The 23,446-nt window shown below is 42.0% G+C and overlaps 1 protein-coding gene across 2 annotated transcripts in view; it reads left to right on the top strand.

The window, feature by feature from the left end:
- Window positions 1-21,474, top strand: part of LOC121398351 — a 39,197-nt gene extending 17,723 nt beyond the window's left edge. Inside the window, exons 1-4 of one of the 2 annotated variants that reach the window (XM_041577541.1) lie at window positions 13,535-14,016; window positions 16,362-16,485; window positions 18,307-18,380; window positions 20,666-21,474. In XM_041577541.1, the coding sequence (XP_041433475.1) occupies window positions 13,698-14,016; window positions 16,362-16,485; window positions 18,307-18,380; window positions 20,666-21,066 (918 nt within the window). In that variant the 5' untranslated portion in view covers window positions 13,535-13,697 and the 3' untranslated portion in view covers window positions 21,067-21,474. Of the gene's footprint in view, window positions 1-13,534; window positions 14,017-16,361; window positions 16,486-18,306; window positions 18,381-20,665 lie in introns of those variants that run through there. The other variant, XM_041577539.1, reaches the window with a different exon arrangement.
- The last annotated feature ends 1,972 nt before the right edge of the window (window positions 21,475-23,446 follow it).

The raw sequence follows: 23,446 nt of genomic DNA, 5'->3' as shown, positions 1-23,446 counted from the left end.
GCAAATTGCCTTGCGGATGTATAATATCTCCCCATTCCTGATTTCGCAACGCACCCCTCTTTGGGCAACTCACATCTCACACACTTCCGCCAATCTCCCTGACTTTATTTACTGGACCAGGTTCCACATTAAAACCTTGGGTGACCTGGCTGGAACAAGGTTCCTTTCCGATTGAAATATTTTATTTGATTTTCACATTAAACAAATAAAATCAATAAACAGCAAATATCATGCAGAAGAAGAGAGAACGGTACAGACGACTAAATAGTAAGGTTCCTTTCCATCTCTTCTCCGAACTACAGGAGAGGCTGTTGGGTATTCCTATAGATAAGTTTAGGTATCTGCAACTGAAACATGCATTTAACGCTCAATTTGGGGGATATAACCCACTGATGCATAGATTTGAGGTTGGGAATACACTTCGTCAGGCTTCCTCCCTGAAGATGGTGTCTTCCCTATATAGGAATCTACAGGAGGCAAGGCAAATTGGCACTTCGCAGATGGCAAGAGGCAATACCTACAATCTCAGAGGACATATGGGAGGAAGCCACTGATAATGCCTATAACTTCTTGGTTTCCACCAGGGACAGATTGATCAACTTTAAAATCTTACACTTCTTTTACTACTCCCCTGCTAGATTGCATAGGGTTTTCCCTAACAAATCCTCTGCCTGTCCACGTTGCCATCTACTTTCTGCGAGCTTCATTCACATGATTTGGGAGTGCCCTGTAATTCTATGGTTTTGGAGGATGTGGTGAGATGCCTCAGCGATTATTTAGACCTACCACAGGTGCTGTCCCCTGAGGCGTGCTTACTGGGTGCTGTAGCCGAGCTAGTTCCCCGCAGTCACACCAGAATTCTGTATAGATCCTTACTATTCTATGCAAGAAAGGTTATTGTTATGCACTGGATCCAACCCCAACCCCCTACACTTAAACAGTGGTCAAATCTGGTTAATTGTGTGCTTCCATTAATAAAACTGACCTACAAAGCCAGAGGGCTTCCTGACAAGTTTGATAAGGTTTGGGGTCAGTGGGTGGATGTCTTTCCAATGTCACCTTTTGAGTGAGGTTTTTCAGGACTTTGTTCTGAGTACTGACATGGTTCCACTATCTGTGTGTAGTTGAAAGGATATGTTATATGTCTATTTGTGTACTTGTAATGCTGCACTGATTTGATGTATAGCCAAGTGTTAAATAAAACTTTTAAAAAAAAGGATAAGATAAGAATAGTGACAAGATAGTCAAAGACAAAATGACAATATTAGTATAATAGTGACAGAAGCATAGAACAAATATTATATTAAAGTGGTACCTATTAAAAGATATAAACATTAAAGAGAACCAAAAACAATATAGCAAATGTATTCATTACACACACATCAAATTCATATTTCCGTCAAGTCAAGTCCTTTTCTTTCTAACATACACACAAGTATTACATTCAAAATATGCTCTAACAGACCTGTAGAAATACACCTTTATAACAATATAAGAATGCAAAAAAGCTGAGCAGCAAGCTATTAACATTTGTTTTGTTTATAAAAACAAACAGTGGAGACAAACAGACATATAAACTCCTCGAGTCACCTGCAGGTAAAAAATGATGTAATACTTTCCTCTGTAATTTAGAAGGGTTGGGATTTTAAAATTGGGAATAATTAATATCAGATAATAGACACCGAAAATGAAACTGTGAAGAAAACGTATTTGAAGTTGCAGATGGTGGACACCTAGATGTTTCTAGGGCTCTCGTTTGTTATCTGCCAATTCAAATGGACAGGAAAGTGATGCACACTTCACACACTACAAGAATTCCCTCTGGAAGATCCTAGATTTCCATTCCCCAGCCTGTGGAGTCACCTCCTAAACAGGAAACGTAGGGAAAATCCTAAAACACAAACAGACTCCTCATGATTCCCTCATGGACACTTTCATACAGATTATAGTTATTCTAAATCTTATTCACGCACTAGGCTGATGCCAGTTGGTCTCAACCTCATTCATCCAGCTCAAGACACAGGGATTCTTTCTCATTCATCAACCAACATGCATGTGTAGTTTCTATGACAGATTAGTCTAATGCTTCATAATAAGGAACGACATACATGACAAAAATAGTAAGGAAAAAGCATATTCCTATCATGAGTGGCATTTGAACTAATTGACAAAACACTTAACAAAACAATGAGCAAAATAGAACAGATTGAAAAACATTGATACCCACACATGGAGTCTGCCGCAGCGGGAGTTACTTCGTACCTCAGCGATAGACCGCTTGCACTACCATCAGTATATCCTCTTGATAACTGGCACTTGAAGAAATACGACTGGAAAATTTCAGACGTCCAGCGTCCAGAAAATTATCACCTCGGGAGAGTCACCAAATATGTTGAAATTTTATTGCTATGACCTCGTTATATGGAAGGCAAAACATCGAGATAAGGCTATTTCAAATAAAATGAGGTTTATTGAGTTTAACAAAGAATTTTTAATGGTTTTGCCTTGGGAAAATGATCATGTTACACCGAAGTGTCCTACTGTCAGGGAGCCGGGAGCTCCCTCCAGGGAGGTAGTCGGGATCAAGGAGGAAGCCTTCTTGAGGGTGCAAGGTCGCGGTGTCCAAAGGGTTAATACGAAGGAGTAGTCAGGATCCAGGCAAGAGTTCACAGGCAGGCAGAATTTCAGCAAAGTCCAAAGTCCAGGCAAAGGGTCAGGAAATCAAACAGGAACAAGAGTTAGCAAATAAAGCTTCTCAGGAAACCCAGGATACTATAAGAAAAGTTGTCCTATACTTGGGCGCCATTCTGGCGTCTAGTTGGCGTTTTTATTTTGAATTTGGCGCCATTGTGACGTCATTGACGCCCTTTGCGCCGACGTCGGCGCACTGACGTCATCGCGCCGGCGCCGCTACCCACGTGGCGGCCATGGGCGCCGCCATTTTGGGAGCGACGCCGGCAAGGAGGGACGCGCCGCCCGGAGCTCTTGGACCTGCTCCGGGCGGCGATCGTGACAGTACCCCCCCTCACGGGGGGCCTCCGGACCACCAGGACTTGGTTTCTGGGGAAATTTGGAGTGAACTCCCTCACCAGACGAGGAGCATGGACATCAGAGCGTCCTTCCCAGGAGCATTCTTCAGGGCCGAAGCCTCTCCACTTGATGAGGTACTGAAGAGAGCCCCTGGAGATCCTGGAGTCAAGGATCTTCTCCACCTCATATTCTTGTTGGCCATCCACAGAGATAGCAGGAGGGGAAGGCTGGACCACGGAAAAGCGTTGGAGGTGGCGGGTTTCACCAAGGAGACATGAAACACGTTGGGGATTCGCATCTCAGGGGGAAGCTGAAGTCTGACAGCCACAGGATTGATCACCTCCAGGATGGAAAAAGGACCTACAAACCTCGGACCCAACTTAGGAGATGGTACCTTCAACCGAATGTTCCTGGAAGACAACCAGACTTTATCACCGACCTTGTAGGGAGGAGAGGGTCTACGTCTACGATCTGCAAGCGTCTTATGAACCAGAGCACTCTTCTCCAGGTTGGGACTTGGTTTGCCGCCCAAATAGCAGACATGTGGGCTGCATGGTCATCAGCGGCTGGAACATCGGACAACACAAAGTCTTGTGGGAAGGCTTGAGGATGTTGACCATACACCGACATAAATGGGGACCTTCCAGTGGAAGTGTGGCAGGCGTTGTTATGAGCAAATTCCGCCCACGGGAGGAGATCAGACCAATCATCTTGACAAAGGGAAACGTGGTTTCTCAAGAACTGTTCCAAGGCTTGGTTCACTCGCTCAGCCGCTCCATTCGTCTGGGGATGATAAGCTGAGGAGAACTGAAGATTAATACCCAGATCTTTGCACAGGGAACGCCAGAATTTTGCAGTGAATTGGGACCCCCTGTCAGAAACGATCTCGGCCGGGAAGCCATGTAGGCGAAAAATGAACTGGATGAACAACTGTGACAACTCCACTGCAGATGGAAGCTTCCGTAGAGGGATGAAGTGGGCCATCTTACTGAAGCGGTCAATGACAACCCAGATCACGGTGTTCCCACTGGAGGGAGGAAGTTCAATAATAAAGTCCATTGCCAAATGCGTCCAAGGACGAGAGGGAACAGGCAACGGCAGTAGTAACCCGCTAGGGCGAGAATGGCTAGACTTGGAAGTGGCACAAACGGTACAAGCAGCAACAAAGTCTTTGACATCTTTACAAATTGTCGGCCACCAAACTAGACGTCGTAAAAGTTCAAGAGTCCTAGCAGGACCAGGATGTCCCGCCTGCTTGGAACTATGAGTCTGTTGCAGGATAGGCAGACGTAACTCGGAGGGGACAAACGCCATCCCAATGGGGGTATCAGGAGGAGCAGAAGATTGACCAGCCAGGATTTGATCAGCGAATTGAGGGTACAAGGAAGCGATGATCTTGACAGGCGGAATAATAGGCTCTAGTCTTTCAGGAGTACGATCCACCGGAGTGAAACTTCGAGACAGAGCATCGGCCTTCCGATTCTTGGAACCAGGGCAAAAAGTCAAGACGAAGTTAAATCGAGAGAAGAAGAGAGACCACCTTGCTTGTCTGGGATTCAGCCTCTTGAGAGATTGGATGAATTCAAGATTCTTATGATCTGTGTAGATCGTGACTGGGATCAAGGAACCTTCAAGGAGGTGACGCCACTCTTCTAAGGCAAGCTTAACCGCCAGGAGTTCTCGATTTCCTACATCATAATTTTGCTCCGCAGGAGAGAACTTCTTAGAGAAATACCCACATGGATGCAGCTTCCCATCAGAGGGATGTCTTTGGGACAAGATAGCTCCGGCTCCAACTTCAGAAGCATCCACCTCGATGAAGAAAGGTAGCTCTGGATCAGGATGGCGGAGAACCGAAGCAGAAGTGAAGGCATCCTTCAAGGACTGAAAAGCTTCTATAGCGGGCGGGGGCCATGAGCTGGGTTTACCCCCTTTTCGGATGAGGGCCAGGATAGGAGCAATACGAGAAGAGAATCCCTTTATGAACTGCCGGTAGTAATTGGCAAAACCAATGAATCTCTGGATTGCCTTAGTGCTCAGCGGTAGAGGCCACTCTTGGATTGCAGACACTTTCACAGGATCCATCTCGAAACCCTCTGGGGAGATGATATAACCCAGAAAAGGGATCTTGGACACTTCAAACACACATTTCTCCAGTTTGGCAAAGAGAGAGTTCTTCCTCAAACGAGAGAGGACTTCCTTCACCTGGGAACGATGGCTTGAAAGGTCCTTGGAGAAAATCAGGATGTCGTCAAGGTACACGACCACAAACTTTCCCAAGAGATCCCGGAAAATGTCGTTCACGAATTCTTGAAAGACAGCGGGGGCATTGCAGAGACCAAAGGGCATTACGAGGTACTCATAGTGCCCATCCCGAGTGTTGAATGCTGTCTTCCATTCGTCACCTTCCCGGATGCGGATACGGTTATACGCCCCACGGAGATCCAACTTAGTGAAGATTTTAGCCCCCTTCAGTTGGTCAAAGAGTTCGGCAATCAAGGGCAAGGGATACCGGTTCTTAACCGTAATCTTATTAAAACCCCGGTAGTCGATGCAAGGACGTAGGCCTCCATCCTTCTTTTCCACGAAGAAGAATCCAGCCCCGGCAGGAGAAGTAGAAGGGCGAATAAACCCCCGCTGGAGATTTTCTTGGATATACTGCTTCATAGCAGTGGTCTCTGCTGGAGAGAGAGGATAAGTACGACCTCTAGGGGGCATGGTTCCAGGCAGGAGATCGACAGGACAATCGTATTGTCGATGTGGAGGAAGGAATTCTGCAGACTTCTTACAGAACACATCAGTGAATTCCTTGTAAAAGGGGGGTAGAGTCTTCAGATCAGACAAAGAGATATTCACCCTCTGGAGGGGTTCAGCAGGAAGACAGTGCTGCTGGCAAAATGGGCTCCAACGGGAAATCTGTCCTGCGGACCAATCAATAGAAGGATTATGCAGGCGCAGCCAAGGGAGACCCAACACAACTGGAACGGATGGGCAGGAAATAATTAGGAACGAAAGTCTTTCTTTATGCAGCGTCCCAACCTGCACAGGCAATTCCCCAGTTGTCATGGAGATAAATTCAGCCTCCAGGGGTGTGTCGTCAATGGCAGTGACTCGGAGAGGAGTAGACAATGGGAATAAGGGGACTTCCAAGTGTTTGGCGAATTGAGCGTCCATGAAGTTCCCAGCAGCCCTAGAGTCAATGAAAGCGGAGCCGACAATAGTCTTAGTGGCTAGGCGAATCTGTAATGGAAGGAGAAACCTGTGAGTGTTCTCTTGAGACTTCAGAGTAGTGCCCCCTACATGAGTTACCCTAGAAATACCTCGGGGGACAGAACTCGTGGGCTTCACCGGACAAGAGTTCGCAAAATGAGACTGTCCGCCACAATACAGACATAAGCCAGCCATCCGTCTACGGAGTCTTTCTTGTTCGGATAGACGAGCCCTTCCAACTTGCATTGGTTCCTCCGGAGGAGAAGGAGAGGCTTGAGTAGCAGGAGTCCGCAGGAGAGGTCTCTGAAAGCGAGGTGCCAGCAAGGGTTGAAATCTTTTACAGCGCTCCCTCTCTACTTGATGCTCTCTGAGCTGAGTGTCCACCTTAATAGAAAGTGCAATCAGATCCTCCAGCAGGTCAGGAAACTCTCTGGAGACAAGATCATCTTTAATGCGAATAGACAGACCTTGATAGAATACGGCCTTATAGGCATCGTCATTCCAGGAAGTCTCAGCCATCAAAGTTCTAAAGTCAATAGCATAGTCACTGACACTGCGGTTTCCCTGCCGGAGTTGCAGAAGATGAGAAGGGGCATTAGTGACCCGACCCGGGGCATCAAACACAGTACGAAATGCTTGAAGAAAAGCCTTGGCATCAAAAGTCAGCGGAGAATTCTTCTCGCAAAGAGATGTTGCCCACTCAAGCGGTTTGCCCACAAAACGAGACATCACATACCCCACCTTGGAGCGTTCATTGGGGAAGTGCGAGGGTTGAAACTCGAACTGGATCTGGCACTGTGTAGCGAAACCTCTGCAGGCCTGTGGGTCCCCACTGAAGCGAGGAGGAGGTGGAATACGAGGCTCACCAGACGAGAAACCTGTGCTAGATGAGACGTCCGCCATGGGAGGATTTGTAGCCGCTTGGGAAGCAGGAGGCGCTGGAGGCACTCGGGAGAGAAGGGTATCGAGTGCCTGTCCTATGCGGTACTGCTGGGCTTCATATTCCTCCATGCGGGATGCCAGTCCGCGGAGCGCTCGTCCGACATCAGGCGTAGCTTCCTCAGTAGGATCCATGGCCCAAGTATAATGTCAGGGAGCCGGGAGCTCCCTCCAGGGAGGTAGTCGGGATCAAGGAGGAAGCCTTCTTGAGGGTGCAAGGTCGCGGTGTCCAAAGGGTTAATACGAAGAGTAGTAAGGATCCAGGCAAGAGTTCACAGGCAGGCAGAATTTCAGCAAAGTCCAGGCAAAGGGTCAGGAAATCAAACAGGAACAAGAGTTAGCAAATAAAGCTTCTCAGGAAACCCAGGATACTATAAGGAAAGTTGTCCTATACTTGGGCGCCATTCTGGCGTCTAGTTGGCGTTTTTATTTTGAATTTGGCGCCATTGTGACGTCATTGACGCCCTTACCCCGACGTCGGCGCACTGACGTCATCGCGCCGGCGCCGCTACCAACGTGGCGGCCATGGGCGCCGCCATTTTGGGAGCGACGCCGGCAAGGAGGGACGCGCCGCCCGGAGCTCTTGGACCTGCTCCGGGCGGCGATCGTGACACCCACAAGCATTTTGCCAAAGACACTCCACTTTTCACAAGCTTTTATAGATTAAAATGGGAGTACACATACATACGTTATATAACTTGAACCCTCCCAAAATGTTGGAAGAGGACTGATGTTCTTAGCTACAGATATCGCACTGAAAATAGTTTCCCGCTTACAACTGTCCCTCAGCCTTGCAGTTCTTTATCTGTTAAAAGCAGACACAGGGAGGAATCAGCAAATGAAGAAAACACTTCTGTACAAAGGGGCCTCATCTAATATCTGCTGACACTCTGAATTCTGTCAGTAACTTACAAAGTGGACTCTCATAACTGGGTGTCATTAATAAGAGAATAAATAAATGGGGGAACATCACCCCTCCCTTCACCTTTCCTGCCTTGGGCATGTGGTTATTGCTGAGTCAGAATGATAGGGGCATTTGTTATTAGACTTTATTATTCTTACACTCTGACACATAACCATTTGTCCCTCATTGGAATAGGCTGTCCTCATATAAATGTGTTCATATAAAAAATATATTATCATTGGCCAGCTTAAATATATTGCAATATATGGACAAACAATCCCTGTTTTGTTTAAAGGGTAAGGCATTTTTTAGTAGCAGTATGCACAAAATGTCTCTGTCTTAAATATATTGATAATGGGTTGAGTGCAGAGGACTCTTGTATTTGACTATATGTATTTTGTGGTCACAGCCTCATTGCACCCCCGCCTAATGGTTTTAAAAAATAGTGGTGAGCACAACTTTCCCTTGTTTGTTATAGTTATACAGGAGCAGTGACCAGCTCCATGTTGTAGCTCCCACCCCTCCCAGCTATAGTCAGGTGATCCCACTGGTGTCTAATAAAAGGGCAGCCAAGTTTGGGAGGTTTACTTTGAAAGCAGCAAGTAAGTTGCAGGTAAAACTTAGTCACTTTGTAAAATGTATAATGAAGCAATAGAATTCTTAATGAATCAGATAAAAATTGAGCATAGGACTGGCCAGATATGGGATGACTTTGACGTAGTTGTTCAGCTTAAATATATTGCAATATATGGACAAACAATCCCTGTTTTGTTTAAAGGGTAAGGCATTTTTTAGTAGCAGTATGCACAAAATGTCTCTGTCTTAAATATATTGATAATGGGTTGAGTGCAGAGGACTCTTGTATTTGTCTATATGTATTTTGTGGTCACAGCCTCATTGCACCCCCACCTATTGGTTTTTTAAAAAATAGTGGTGAGCACAACTTTCCCTTGTTTGCCAGAGTTGAGTTAGGGCATGTCTGGAGCAGGTACAGTCAGAAATTCCTGACCCACGTGTCCCTAATTTGGCGGCTGGCTATTTAAACAATTGCAAAACAGAGGGTAAGTGGAAGAGCTCTCTCAGTCATGGTGGAAAGTTCATGCATCTGATCAAATGCAGTTGTCCTGTGAATGTCAGATCCAGTCCAAGGTGGTGACTTGGGCAATTATGCCTGTGAATAGAGCAGGACTGGAAAAAGTACAGAGTGAGTCATCTAAATTAATGAAGGTTTTGGATGACCCAATGTACAATCCAAGGCTTGCCTATCTGGGGTTGTTCTCTCTAGGGGGTATATTTATCAAAGAGTGAAGTTAGAGATCGCCACAGCCCACTAGAGTGAAATTCCGCCACTCTCCATTCATTTCTATGGGATTTTGAAATATATATTTATCAAAGGATGAACTTTCACTTTTACCCATTGATAAAAATCCCATAGAAATGAATGGAGAGTGGCGGGATTTCACTCTAGCGGGCTGTGGGATCTCTAACTTCACTCTATGATAAATATACCGCTAGGTGTCTTACAGAGGTATGGTCAGCCTGTGTAAACATATACAAATATTTTAATTATTTTAAACAGAGAAAGCATAGAAACAGTTCCTTTACGACAGTTAGAAGAATTTGCCTTCTTCTGGATACATTTCTATCGAGTTTTGGAAGGGTTGAAGCTGGTAGACTTCAGTGTTTATCTGGCTGAACTGCCCTGTTTCTGTATTAATTACACAGCAACACAATCACGTAGTGTATTTACTGAGAACCTGTGATTGTGAGAGCGGATGGGATGGGTCGGGTTAAATCACATAGAAGAGGGTATGACAGATGGAATTCAAACAATTACAAACAGCTCAGAACCAGCAGATAAATTGCTCAGAATGAAACTAGTGCTGGGGGGGGGGTAGTGTTTAAAGGGGTGGTTGATGTTATCTTTTAGAATGTTATAGAATGCAAGTTGAAAATTTAGTATATACGGGTATGGGACCTGTTTTCCATAATGCTCTGGATCTGGGGTTTTCCGGATAATGGATCTTTCTGTAATCTGGATCATCATACCTTAAGTCTACCAAAAAATCATATAATCACTAAAGGGAATCTGTCATGATTTTTATGATGTATTTTTTTTCTAAACTACACTGTTTACACTGCAAATAATTCACTCTACAATATAACATTTAATTCCTGAACCAACAAGTGTATTTAGTTGTAATATTGGTGTGTAGGTGCATCTCAGGTCATTTTGCCTGGTCATGTGCTTTCAGAAAGAGCCAGCACTTTAGGATGGAACTGCTTTCTGGCAGGCTGTTGTTTCTCCTACTCAATGTAACTGAATGTGTCTCAGTGGGACCTGGATTTTACTATTGAGTTTTGTTCTTAGATCTACCAGGCAGCTGTTATCGTGTGTTAGGGAGCTGTTATCTGGTTACCTTCCCATTGTTCTATTGTTTGGCTGCTGGGGGGAAAGGGAGGGGTGATATCACTCCAACTTGCAGTGCAGCAGTAAAGAGTGACTGAAGTTTATCAGAGCACAAGTCACGTGACTGGGGGCAGCTGGGAAACAGACAATATGTCCAGCCCCTGTCAGATTTCAAAATGAAATACAATCAATCTGTTTGCTCTTTCAAGAAATGGATTCCAGTTCAGAATTCTCCGGGAGCATCACTATTACCTGATGCGTTTTGAAAAAAAAAAAATCCATGACATTATCCCTTTAAATAAAGCCAATAGGCTGGTTTTGCTTCCAATAAGGATTAATTATATCTTAATTGTGATCAAGTACAAGTTACTGTTTTATTATTACAGAGAAAAAGGAAATCTTTTAAAATCTGGATTAAATGCAATTTATGGGGGAAATTCACTAAAGGGCGAATTTTCACATCGAAAAGTCTTCACCACACTTGGCACCATTTGTAGCGCATACGCAAATTCATCAAAATGGGAAGTTTTGTCTCGGCAGACTAACGCTGGCACCCGCGAAAATTCGTCAGCGGGAGCACTTTCTCTAACGATCATTTCTGCCTAGCGAAACATTTACGCTTGGCTCAATTTGAATAGGGCAGGTACATATAGGTCATATTAGAGATGTTGGTGAAAATAAAGATCCTCTAATGTCCTAGACCTGAGCCCACCCTAGAACAAATGTGGCATGAGCTTCAAATGGTTAAAAAAATGAGAACAATGTTCCAAATAAAGCGGCAAATTCTCTTAAGCTGTGAAAATTCGCCAGCGACGGCTTCGCAGCCATCGCAACACTTTGACAGGCATAAATTCGCTCCAACTACGCCAATTCACTAAAGTGCGAAGTTGCATCCAGGGTGTCCCATGAGCCCACTGTATACTTAGGGGCATATTTATGAAGGGTCGAATTTCGAAGTGAAAAAACTTTGAAATTTGAATTCAAAAAGACCAACCGAAATTAAGTTGAAGTTTATTTTTAGTCGAATAGCTCCGTTTTTGATCAAATAGGTCTGTATTCGGCCGAATCATATGAGTTGAATTAATAGCGTACTTGATCGAATTCGATTCGAAGTTATCCCCAAAAAAATCTTGATTTTTCAAAGTTCTCCAATTGACTCCAAATAGGTCATTGGAGGTCCCCCATAGGCTAAAACAGTAATTCAGCATATTTTAGATGGCGAATGGTTGAATTTGAATTTTTAGAGAGACGGTACATGATAAATATCGAATTTGGACTATTCCCTAGTCAAGGTACACAAAAAAAAATTGGAATTTTTTTCATATAAAAATTCACCTCGACCTTTGATAAATCTACCCTTAATGTTCCATATGTTAGAACATTTTTATGGACCTTTGCAGGCTGAAAAAAGGAAAAGACACCAGTGTTTTTTGTGACTTAGAAAAATTTTGCACTAAAAATTGAGGAAGATCTATGGACTCCATTGCACTTCTCCTGGTCTGAGGTGGTGAAGGCAAGTCTGGCGAATGTTCAGTAAAATCTGCATCTTAGTGAATTTACGGAGTTACGTCCATTCGCCAGAGCGAAAATTCGACCCTGGCGTTAAAGTGTGAAGTAGCTCTAGAGTCTATCTCCTTCGCTAGCAAAGTGACGCCTGCGTCCGTTAGGGAATCAGTGAAGTTCCGAAATGACGTCACACTGGCAAATTTTCGCCAGCGAAAATCACTTGGCCCTTTAGGGAATCCGCCCCATAGAGTATTAGAGCTTATGGGCGGCACCTCAGTTATTCAGAAGGTATTGAAGTGTTTCTTTAGTTTTCAGGTGATGTTTATGGGGCCGATTCACTAAGGGTCGAATATCGAGGGTTTATTAACCCTCAATATTCGACTAGGAATTAAAATCCTTCGACTTCGAAGTCGAAGGATTTAGGCCAGATAGTTCCATCGAACGATCGAAGGATAATTCCTTCGATCGAACGATAAAATCCTTCGAATCGAAGGATTTTAATCCAACAATCGAAGGAATATCCTTCAATCAAAAAAAGTTAGGCAAGCCTATGGGGACCTTCCTATAGGCTAACATTGACTTCGGTAGCTTTTAGATGGCGAACTAGGGGGTCGAAGTTTTTTTTAAAGAGACAGTACTTCGACTATCGAATGGTCGAATAGTCGAACAATTTTTACTATGAATCCTTCGATTTGAAGTCGTAGTCAAAGGTTGAAGTAGCCCATTCGATGGTCGAAGTAGCCCAAAAAAAACTTCGAAATTCAAAGTTTTTTTACTTCGAATCCTTCACTGGAAGTTAGTGAATCGGCCCCTAAGTGTTGCTAGGCAGCTTGAGAGCAGTTTCTGGGAAATAAAGATCTGATGCAGAAGAGTCGGATATTCACATCCGGCAATCACTTCCTTCCAACCAGTTCATGTAGAAAGTCATCTGGGCTTGTTACAGGCAGAAAATGAAAGGCTGGAGAATAGTTTCTGATTATAGTAAAGCTGTTTTTCTGGTCTTAAAGTGATACTGATAACTGTCCATAAAATACCCAATTCTGCTCACATTGTTGGTGGTGTCATTTGCCTGTTATTAAATCAGACTGAACCAACCTCTATGTAATTACTTGCTGCAATAAATAATCCCCTTATAATATACACAAGCCACGAATATCCTGTAAATTGTATCCTTATAAACGTTGACTAGTGATGTCATCTGTTATAAATGGTGAGTAGTGATGTAATTTTTGTCTCACGACTCACTAAAACTTGTGTATTATAATAAATAAAGTACCCCTTGAGTTCCATGACCTGTATAAAATCACTAGGCCTTCAGCTGAGATTCTAGCTATCTGTATAACAGAACATTCTGTCCCAGTAGCAGCAGTCCTGTCCTGCTTTATGGCAGCTGAGATTCTAGCTATCTGTATAACAGAACATTCTGTCCCAGTGGCTGCACAGATCCTATCTGATCCCCATTGTAAGCAGCAGTCCTGTCCTGCTTTATGGCTGAGAGAGAGAGAGAGAGAGAGAGAGAGAGAGAGAGAGTCACAGCACCAGCTCATTTGACTTCTCTGCTATGTGAGTTATGCCGTGTCCCGGGTTGTGTGTTTCTGTTACTTTTACTTTCACTTTTCCTATATAAAAAGGCACCATCTCTCAGCTCTGCCATTACTCATCTCGGGGCATGAAGTGAGTTGGTTACTGGGAAGGAAAATGGATAAAATTACCCAACTGACAGATTTGATTAAAAACTTCGGCTTTGCTGACTGTGCCGCAGGCAATTTGGGCTACGACCGAGTCCTCCTCCAGCTCTTTGGGTTTTTGGGACACGGCAAATCCTCCTTCATCAACACCTGCAAGTACGTCTTGGAGGATGGGGAGTACCACAACTACACAAATTCAGAGATGTCACTAGGTGGTGACACTAAAGCCAGAATAACGTATCCGCTGACGGAAACAATGACCCTGGTGGATAACCGCGGCTGCTCCGTGATGAACGAATATGAGACGGCAGAACTATACGCTCAGCTTGGTAAATCCATGGCTTATACTTTATAGTTTGATCTTCTGCACTGTAATCCAGTGATGTAGTTGACACCACAATGAGGTTCTTGGGAGGCAGCTACCAACACTCTCATCCTTCTGTATCTTTTATTCCATAAATCATATTCTGGGGGGGGCAAAACTTGATACATATTCCCAAGTGAGTGGGTTTGCTCTAGCAGTGAGTTGCACTCCTCTCTGCTTGCCTCTAAACACACCAAACCCCATACTGTGTAGCGTATTATAATTATAAGGGAACTCTGAGTATCACTCATGTATTATAAGGGATAATGTACCCCCTACTGTAAATAATAAGGATATTAGATATTAGGATATTAGAAGTCACTGAGGGGTTGTTCTGTGACCATATAAAGGCACAAGGCTGCAGGCTGAGTTATACAGGGAACTCTGAGTATCACTCATGTATTATAAGGGATAATGTGCCCCCTACTGTAAATGATAAGGATATTAGAAGTCACTGAGGGGTTCTGTGACCATATAAAGGCACAAGGCTGCAGGCTGAGTTATACAGGGGACTCTGAGTATCACTCATGTATTATAAGGGATAATGTACCCCCTACTGTAAATGATAAGGATATTAGAAGTCACTGAGGGGTTGTTCTGTGACCATATAAAGGCACAAGGCTGCAGGCTGAGTTATACAGGGAACTCTGAGTATCACTCATGTATTATAAGGGATAATGTAGCCCCTACTGTAAATGATAAGGATATTAGAAGTCATTGAGGGGTTGTTCTGTGACCATATATAGGCACAAGGCTGCAGGCTGAGTTATACAGGGAACTCTGAGTATCACTCATGTATTATAAGGAATAATGTACCCCCTACTGTAAATGATAAGGATATTAGAAGTCACTGAGGGGTTGTTCTGTGATCATATAAAGACACAAGGCTGCAGGCTGAGTTATACAGGGAACTCTGAGTATCACCCATGTATTATAAGGAATAATGTACCCCCTACTGTAAATGATAAGGATATTAGAAGTCACTGAGGGGTTGTTCTGTGACCATATAAAGGCACAAGGCTGCAGGCTGAGTTATACAGGGAACTCTGAGTATCACTCATGTATTATAAGGGATAATGTAGCCCCTACTGTAAATGATAAGGATATTAGAAGTCACTGAGGGGTTGTTCTGTGATCATATAAAGACACAAGGCTGCAGGCTGAGTTATACAGGGAACTCTGAGTATCACTCCTGTATTATAAAGGAAGAGGCAGACTAAATACCTTAATCTAGCTTGTGGGAATCTAAACTGACATTCTTCTTTAGAATAACTAACACTTAACTAAAGAAGTAGCTATAAATGTTGTACGTGATGTTTTGTGCTTCTGTACCAGCCCAAGGAACCCACAGCCTTTTAGCAGTAAAGATCTGTGTCTCCAAAGATGCCCCAGTAGCTCCCCATCTTCTTTTCTGCTGATTCACTGCACATGCTCTGTGCTGCTGTCACTTACTGAGCTTAGGGAGCCACTCACAATATACAGTACACATAGAATAGAAATGTCACAATATAAGGCTGATTAGTAATTTATTTCTAACCACATTCATTTTTAGGGTTTAGTTACTTTCTTTTGAAATTCTTTTTATTGAGATTTTCAATAAAATACAAGAATACGACAATATGATAAACATACAGTGTTTCAATAAGGAGCAAAAGAAATATTCATGAGCATTACGGTAAAAACATTTGACATGAAAGACAACAAAATAAATAAACAAAGAAAAAGGGGAAATACAAATAACATAAAATAATGAAATATCAGAATAATAATAATAAAGTAAAATAAAATTAATTTAGATAATTTAGAAAAATAGACCTGGTATTCTCTCCTACAAATTAAAGTCTGACAATGCCAAAAATACATGAAGAAACATTTTTGTGAATGAAGGCATTAAATATCTCTTTTAGCATATTATTAGCATAGATCTTGTCCCATAAGATTAAGGATAAATGACCTCTTATCAGCCTCTAAAGATGAGATATAAAGAGACCATCTATTCCTTATTCTATTTCTCTGGAGAAGATCATCCATTCTAAATCTAATTACCTCTTGAATACATAAGTTAAATAGATAAGACAGCACGTCCTTCAAAGAAGCGGGGTTCTCTTTTATCCAGTACAAGAATATAGATTTCCGAGTAGCTGCCATAACTAACCAACAAAAAGATAATATTTCATCTGAGACATTAATAGAAGAGCCATTACAAGATACCTGAAAAAAGTCCTTCACATCTACTAGGGGTTTAGTTACATTTTTGGTCTTGATTTCATTACCAAATGCTTATTAAATGTGTTTTTTTTTCTTTGCTAGCCAACTTGTTGCCCCTGGATAAGGGAGTAGAGTGGAACCGAGATTTTGGGCTCGCTGACAGAATTGTGGAGGCGGAGTTAGTTGTAAAACCATCTGACTTTATCTACCCCATTTTTATATTCAGGTAATCAGCCTTGATATTATAATGATTACTGTACCATTGTGTTCTGGATCCTTAATTAGAAAGAAGCTTCATTAAAAATGTAAATTATTGATTCTTTTTTTTAAGGGCTTTTAATGATTTTTTTTTGCTGTGAATATCAAACCTTCCATCTTGGTACGTAGCTGTTACGTTGGCTAGAGGGTTAAATTAGCGACACGTTTGCTCCTCCTTAAGGTGACCATACACTGCAGTAGTGATGTGCAAGTGGGCTCCACGGGTGCTCGGGTTGAGCCCTTCTTTCCTTTCTCCCTGCCCACAACCTTCCTGATCCGGCTCAAGCAGAGGCAACCTCTGGTTATACCCAAGTGCCTGTCCTGCCCCCTTTTGTGACATCATAGATGGGTAGGGCAGCTTTATAAATAGAGCTACCGCGTCGCATAGGGTTTCAGGTCGGGTGGGTCGGGTAATATTCGGGTTGGAAGGGGTTGGATACGTTTTGGGTTGGGAGGGGTCGTGTAGGTTTCAGGTTTGGGTGGGGTTCAAGTTGGGAGGGGTCGGGTTAGGAGGGGTCGGGTAGGTTTCAGGTTTGGGTGGGGTTCAAGTTGGGAGGGGTCGGGTTGGGAGAGGTCGGGTAATATTCGGGTTGGAAGGGGTTGGATACGTTTTGGGTTGGGAGGGGTCGTGTAGGTTTTGGGGTTGGAAGGGGCCGGGTAGGTTTTAGGTTGGGAGGGGTCGGGTTCGGGTTAGGAGGGGTCGGGTAGGTTTCAGGTTTGGGTGGGGTCGGGTAGGGTTTAAGTTGGGAGGGGTCGGGTAGGTTTCGGGTTGGGAGTAGTCGGGTAGATTTTGGGTTTGGAGGGGTCTGGTGTGGGTTCTATTCTACTTGACCCGCACATCACTTCAGGGCAGATTTAAGCTGCCAAACGAGTGGATCTTATAGTGTATGGGCACCTTCACAGATCCCTTAAAGTGGACCTGTCACCCAGACACAAAAAGCTGTATAATAAAAGTCCTTTTCAAATTAAATATTTTATTAAAGCATTTATAATGGCTGTTGTAAACACATTTGAAAATCTCAATCAAATATTGCCTGCCCCTCCTCTGTGCCTGAGGCAGACAATTACTTTCACTTTCCCTTTAGCACTTCCTGGATGTCACTGCTCTCTCATTGTGTAGCCAGGACATGGGGATGGACATCAGGTCCCCCATTCTGGTGCACAAACAAGATTCTGAGATGATACAAGACTTGTCTTAATAACAGTGTCCACAAAATGGCTCCTGCCTGCTGGTTATAAATATGAATTCCCAGACTGAAGGAAACAAGATTGAAATCATGTATACAGTATAATTAAAGTTCATTTTTCTTGACTATTGTGATAAAATAGGATTTTGAATAATTTTTTTGGGTGACGGGTCCCCTTTAACTCTAAGATAAATATCTAGAGATACTGCCTTTATAGAACACTGGAAACAATATGGCTGCAATCAGCTCTCCTTACGCCAAAACGCGAATTCCCACAATGCTTAGCAGAATCATAACTATAACGATAAACTTAGTGTTAACTGGATGACTATGGAAGTTGCCATCTCTGCAAAGGGGGAGAGGATAAATGTCGGGGTGAAGAGAGAGCGGTGGGTTTCGGGATCTTTTTATAGTAATTACATAAATATCATACTCTGCAGATTATTTTGCTGGGATCTCTTACTGCACAAAATGACCCTTTTCCAGCTTATGGTTGGTAAAATAATTAATATTATTCAAGGGAAAGGGGGAGGAGTAACATAAAGTGACTCTTTTATGCCTTTTTCCTCACTAATTTCCCTTGTGCTTTCTCATCTCTTTAGTGTAAGTAAAAGACTGCCCGACCAGGAGATTCCAATGATAAAGGAGTTGCTTGAAAAGGCCAGAGACCTGACAGGTATAGTATAGTGTGTGCTACGTGCTTCACGTGCCATAAAGAATATCACCTATTGTAAAGGAGAACTAAACACCCCCTAACACAAACTAGTGTTAAATTGCTCATGTAGACACTTTTGAAATTTAAATTTACTAGTTTTCAAGACATTACCAACTGCTACACTGTTTATATAATGAATTTGATACAGCAGTACCTCCTGCTAGAGAGTCCTGCAGTGGGTCAGGTACCAACGGGTACCCATGGGTTACCGGCAAAAACCTGCGGGTTGTGGGTAGAAGTTCCGGGTGAGGGTATAGACGCGGGTCTGTGGTTCTTCGGGTTTGCTGGTCGCAGGTCGGCCACAGGTCTTCTTAATAGCGATTTTTAGTCCTTTTTTCTGATCACGCCTACTTCCGATGATGTCACTTCCGGTATACAATGACAGCACTTCCTGATTCTTGATGGTCAGCGGGCCGCGGGTCTGGGTTGCGGATAAGGTACTTGCGGGTCAGGTAGCCGGTCCAATCGGGTAAGAATGCGGGTTGCGGATTGCAGGTTCCAAAAAATGGACCCGTCCAGGACTCTACCTCCTGCAGTTTGGTTCGGCTAAATGACCAGTCATTGGAAACTTGAATACTTTAGATATTGTCGCGGGAAAACTGCTTCAGTTACTAGAGCTGCTCCAGCAGAATTCTGCACTGAAATCTGAGCCAACAGTTGTTTTTATATTTAATTTTGAAATTTGACAAGGGGCTAGACATATTGTCAGTTTCCCAGGTGCCCTCAGTCATGTGACTTGTGCTCTGCTAAACTTCAGTCACTTTACTGCTGCACTGCAAGTTGGAGTTATATCACCCTGTCCCTCCCCAGCGGCAGCCTATCAAAAGAAAAATGGTAATCAGATAGCAGATACCTGACACCTCTGCTGAAGCTTTAGCTTGCCCCACCTAGTGGCAGACGTGAGAAAAACACGACCTAGGTCGTGGTAATACATATTGGGAAGGGGAGAAAAAATAGCTGTCAAAGCAGTTCCATCCTGAAGTGCTGGCTCCTTCTCAAAGCTCAGAATCAGACACAATGCACTAAAATGGCGCCTCCACAAAAATTGCCGAAACACGCAACGGCATATAGAACTTTTACACTATTTAAATACCTATAAACTATTTAAATTTAAAACCGTTTTGTTTTTAGCAATATTTTTAAACCACATTGTGGTGCAAAAATTTTAGCCTAAAAATTCATTGTTTTCTCTCTTCTCCTTAGTCTCTAAGAGTGCTTGGATTTGTGTTTTTTTAGGGTAGTTAGCTTCTCTAATTCAGATAGGGAAGGTACATTTGAGACCACAGTCCCTGATACTCTGCCTTCTCCGTCTTTGTGGTGTCCCAGAAGTAGCCACAATACAGATAGTTCTTTTTGGGACAAGTCCACCCTCTATGAATTTCCTTTTCCATGTTGCTATCAATGATTTTTAATATTGGGTATAATTAATTTGAATTGATTCATCCATCTCGACAGCACTTTAAATCTATGGAATTGTTCTTAGTTTAATAATTAAATTGATCATCCAGTTCTATTAGCACACAGTCACTTTATTATTTAGATGAATTCATTTTTAATCAAATTGAAATTTTTGGCACTTTATTGAAGGGGAGTATTGCAACTAATATGAATTAACTTATTGAATTTCAGTAGAAGCACTAAGACATTTTTCATATATACACAAGAGACAAGTAGTAATTTTTTTTTAATTTAAGTTGGAATTAATTGGTGGTAAAGTTAATCAATTATGGATTGAAAGTATTTAATGAACTCTGCATTAGTTGATTTAGAGCATATAATTAATTGATAGAGTTTATTAGTGGCTAAAGGACTTTTATAATAATTTCAATTATCATTCAATCGTCATTTGTTTAAAAGTTTTGGAAATATGGGATATCTTTACTCTTTTAAAAACAAAAAAAACAAACTGAATTGATAGTGACATAGTCAGACCCCTGGTTCAATTCCACACGACAAATCAAGGCAATTTACCAGTGGATGTAATTCTCTTTGTATCATCTTCCACAACAATATTTCAGCTAAAAAAAATACATTCGTTGGTTCTAGAATAATGAGAATGGTAGAGTGAAATATTTGCAATGTAAATGCAAATAATTTAGAAATAAAAAGTAAATCAGACAAAAATAACGAAAAGATCTTCTAAAAATCTTTACATCTATGGCCATCTTAAGTTAGCGGTTGTGTTAGGAGGTAAAAACTATGTGTCCTAGGCGTTGTGAGATAACACAATTATTTGTTCTTCCTAGAGATCTTTCCTACTGTGGTTCTAACCCATAAGACCAAGGGGGATCTGAGAGATATGAAGGCTATGTTTGAAAACATGGGAGTGGAGAGAATCTTTGCCCTTGAAAATTTCACCCCAGAAGATCACATCAAAACCAGAGGGAGACACGAGGATGTGCTGGAGATTTTTTCTGAAATTATTAAAGATATTAAGTTCCACATGGAGAGAGCGAAGGATCCTCCGGAGCAAAAGAGAATAGAAAGGAAGAAACATTTGCTCAACATGATTCATGAAAGGGAAATGAAAAAGAAAGAGGAGGAGATAGAAAGGCAGAGAATGAAAGAAAAGAAGTTGCAGGAAGAGATGGAAGACCTTCAAAGGAAACCTGTACAGAAAGATCCGGGGGGGTGTCTAATAACATAAGCCTGAGTGTTGCTGTCCAGGCCCCCCTGAATAATCTAGACAGGCAGAAAATGTGTGCCTGAGATATTTGTATAACATTTAATAGTAGAAGAAGTAATTTGCTGATATTCTGAGCAAGATTTTATACTGCTTGTTAGGGGCATTTCCTGGGCAAAATAGCTTTTCTCCTAATTCAGCTCCAGTTTTTTTCCCCCATAGACTTCAATAGAGTTTTCTGACAATATGTCTAGCCCCATGTCAGATTTCAAAATTGAATATAAAAAAATCTGTTTGCTCTTTTGAAAAACGGATTTCAGTGCAGTATTAACTGATTTGTTTTGAAAAAAAAAACATTTTCCCATGACAGTGTCGCTTTAAGCATCTACTGTAACATCTAGGCTTGGAGCCAATAAAAAACAAGGAAGTGCAGTAGACTCCTGTGTGTATTTTTTTTATAGATTTTTTAGTAGACTTAAGGTATAAAGATCCAAATTACATAAATATCTGTACTAAGATTTTTGCAACATTGTTTAAAATTTGACAACAACATTTGTGAATAAGCCAGAGAATGGAATTTGTGTAGCAATGGTTTAACTGGGTCGCTGTGATTAGTGATGGGTGAATCTGTCCCGGTTTTCCTTGGTGAAAAAATTTGTGAAACTCCTTAAAAAATCACGAAACTCCTAAAAATTTGTGAAACGTATTGAAGGCAGTGGGCGTCAAACTGATTTTGACACGTGACAGTTTTTACGCGCAGAACAATTTTTACATTTGTTACTTTTTGGCCCAAATGCATTAAAGTCAACGGGCGTTTGTCCAAAGCTACACAAGAGGGTGATAGAGAGAAATTCAGCGTCAAATAAGTTAGTTACCAATTTCTTAGAGTCCGTTTTCCTCAATATAGAATTAATGGGATACAGTTGGTACTCGACTAATATTCTGTGCCTTAGTATATTCCATAAATTGTACTAAAGATTTTAGTTCCCCTTTCTTCAAAATATGTCAGAGTTTTTACCTCAATTTAACCCAATATATAAAGTCCGGCATTGACCGAAGAAGGGGGAAATAGGAGTTACCCCAACGGTGTGTCTGGCACCAGTAAATATGGAGCTAGTTTCAAAACTTTCCTAGACTCGTGAGCTCTGCTTTTAAACGAACAGTAACACCAAAAATAAAAGTGTTTGAAATGAATGACAATATAATGTACTGTTGTCTGGCACTGGTACAACTGGTGTGTTTGCTTCAGAAACACAACTATAGTTTATATAAACAAGCTGCTGTGTAGCCATGGGGGCAGCCATTCAAGCACAGGATACACAGTAGATAACAGATAAGTACTACTATAGTTCATATAAACAAGCTGCTGTGTAGCCATGGGGGCAGCCATTCAAGCACAGGATACACAGTAGATAACAGATAAGTACTACTATAGTTCATATAAACAAGCTGCTGTGTAGCCATGGGGGCAGCCATTCAAGCACAGGATACACAGTAGATAACAGATAAGTACTACTATAGTTTATATAAACAAGCTGCTGTGTAGCCATGGGGACAGCCATTCAAGCACAGGATACACAGTAGATAACAGATAAGTACTACTATAGTTTATATAAACAAGCTGCTGTGTAGCCATGGGGGCAGCCATTCAAGCACAGGATACATAATAAAGTTTGGAAGAATCCCATTGTATACTACAGAGCGTATCTGTTTTCTGCTGTGTATCCTGTGCCTTTTCTCCTTTTTCAGCTTTGAATGGCTGCCCCTACACAGCAGCTTTGTTATATAAACTATTGTAGAGTTTCTGAAGTAAACACACCAGTTTTACCAGAGCAGAGCAACAGTACATTATATTGTCATAAAACACTTAAATTTGTTGGTTACTGTTCCCTTAAAAGGGGGCACGTGAAAGTGTATTACTGTCATTCCTAGCACTTTCATCAGCAAACAACCACCCACATCATTGGCTTATGGTTTTGCAAAGAGTTTTTAGAGGAAATCTAAGGGGTCTATTTACTAATATTTGCATTTCTTCTTTTTTCTTGTTTTTTTTTACAGAAATTGAACTTTAAAAAAATATTACTCTAAAAATAAATGAGTTATGAAGTGTAAAAACCATGAAAAACTCAAATAAAAAAGACTTTGGTGAGTAAAAGCAGTCAAGGTCCTATAGAAGTCACTGGGAGCTGCACTGATCCTGTTGGACATTTTTTTGGGATTTATAGAGGTTTCTTGGTTTCTCTTCCACTATTGTCTGAAAAACAATATTGTTAAGGTCATTCAGCAGGTTTTTTTTTACTTTGTGCTTTTTATATTCAGTGTTTTTTTAATACATTTCATAGCATTCGTGGTTTTAGAGAAAATTTGTTTATTTGTGATTTCAAAAATTTCTAAGACCACTAAG

This window comes from Xenopus laevis, chromosome 9_10L (genome assembly GCF_017654675.1).
Source record: "Xenopus laevis strain J_2021 chromosome 9_10L, Xenopus_laevis_v10.1, whole genome shotgun sequence".
NCBI classification, from domain to species: Eukaryota; Metazoa; Chordata; class Amphibia; order Anura; family Pipidae; genus Xenopus; species Xenopus laevis.
The sequence above is the reverse complement of the archived record's forward strand: the minus strand, read 5'-3'. Positions and strand labels throughout refer to the sequence as shown.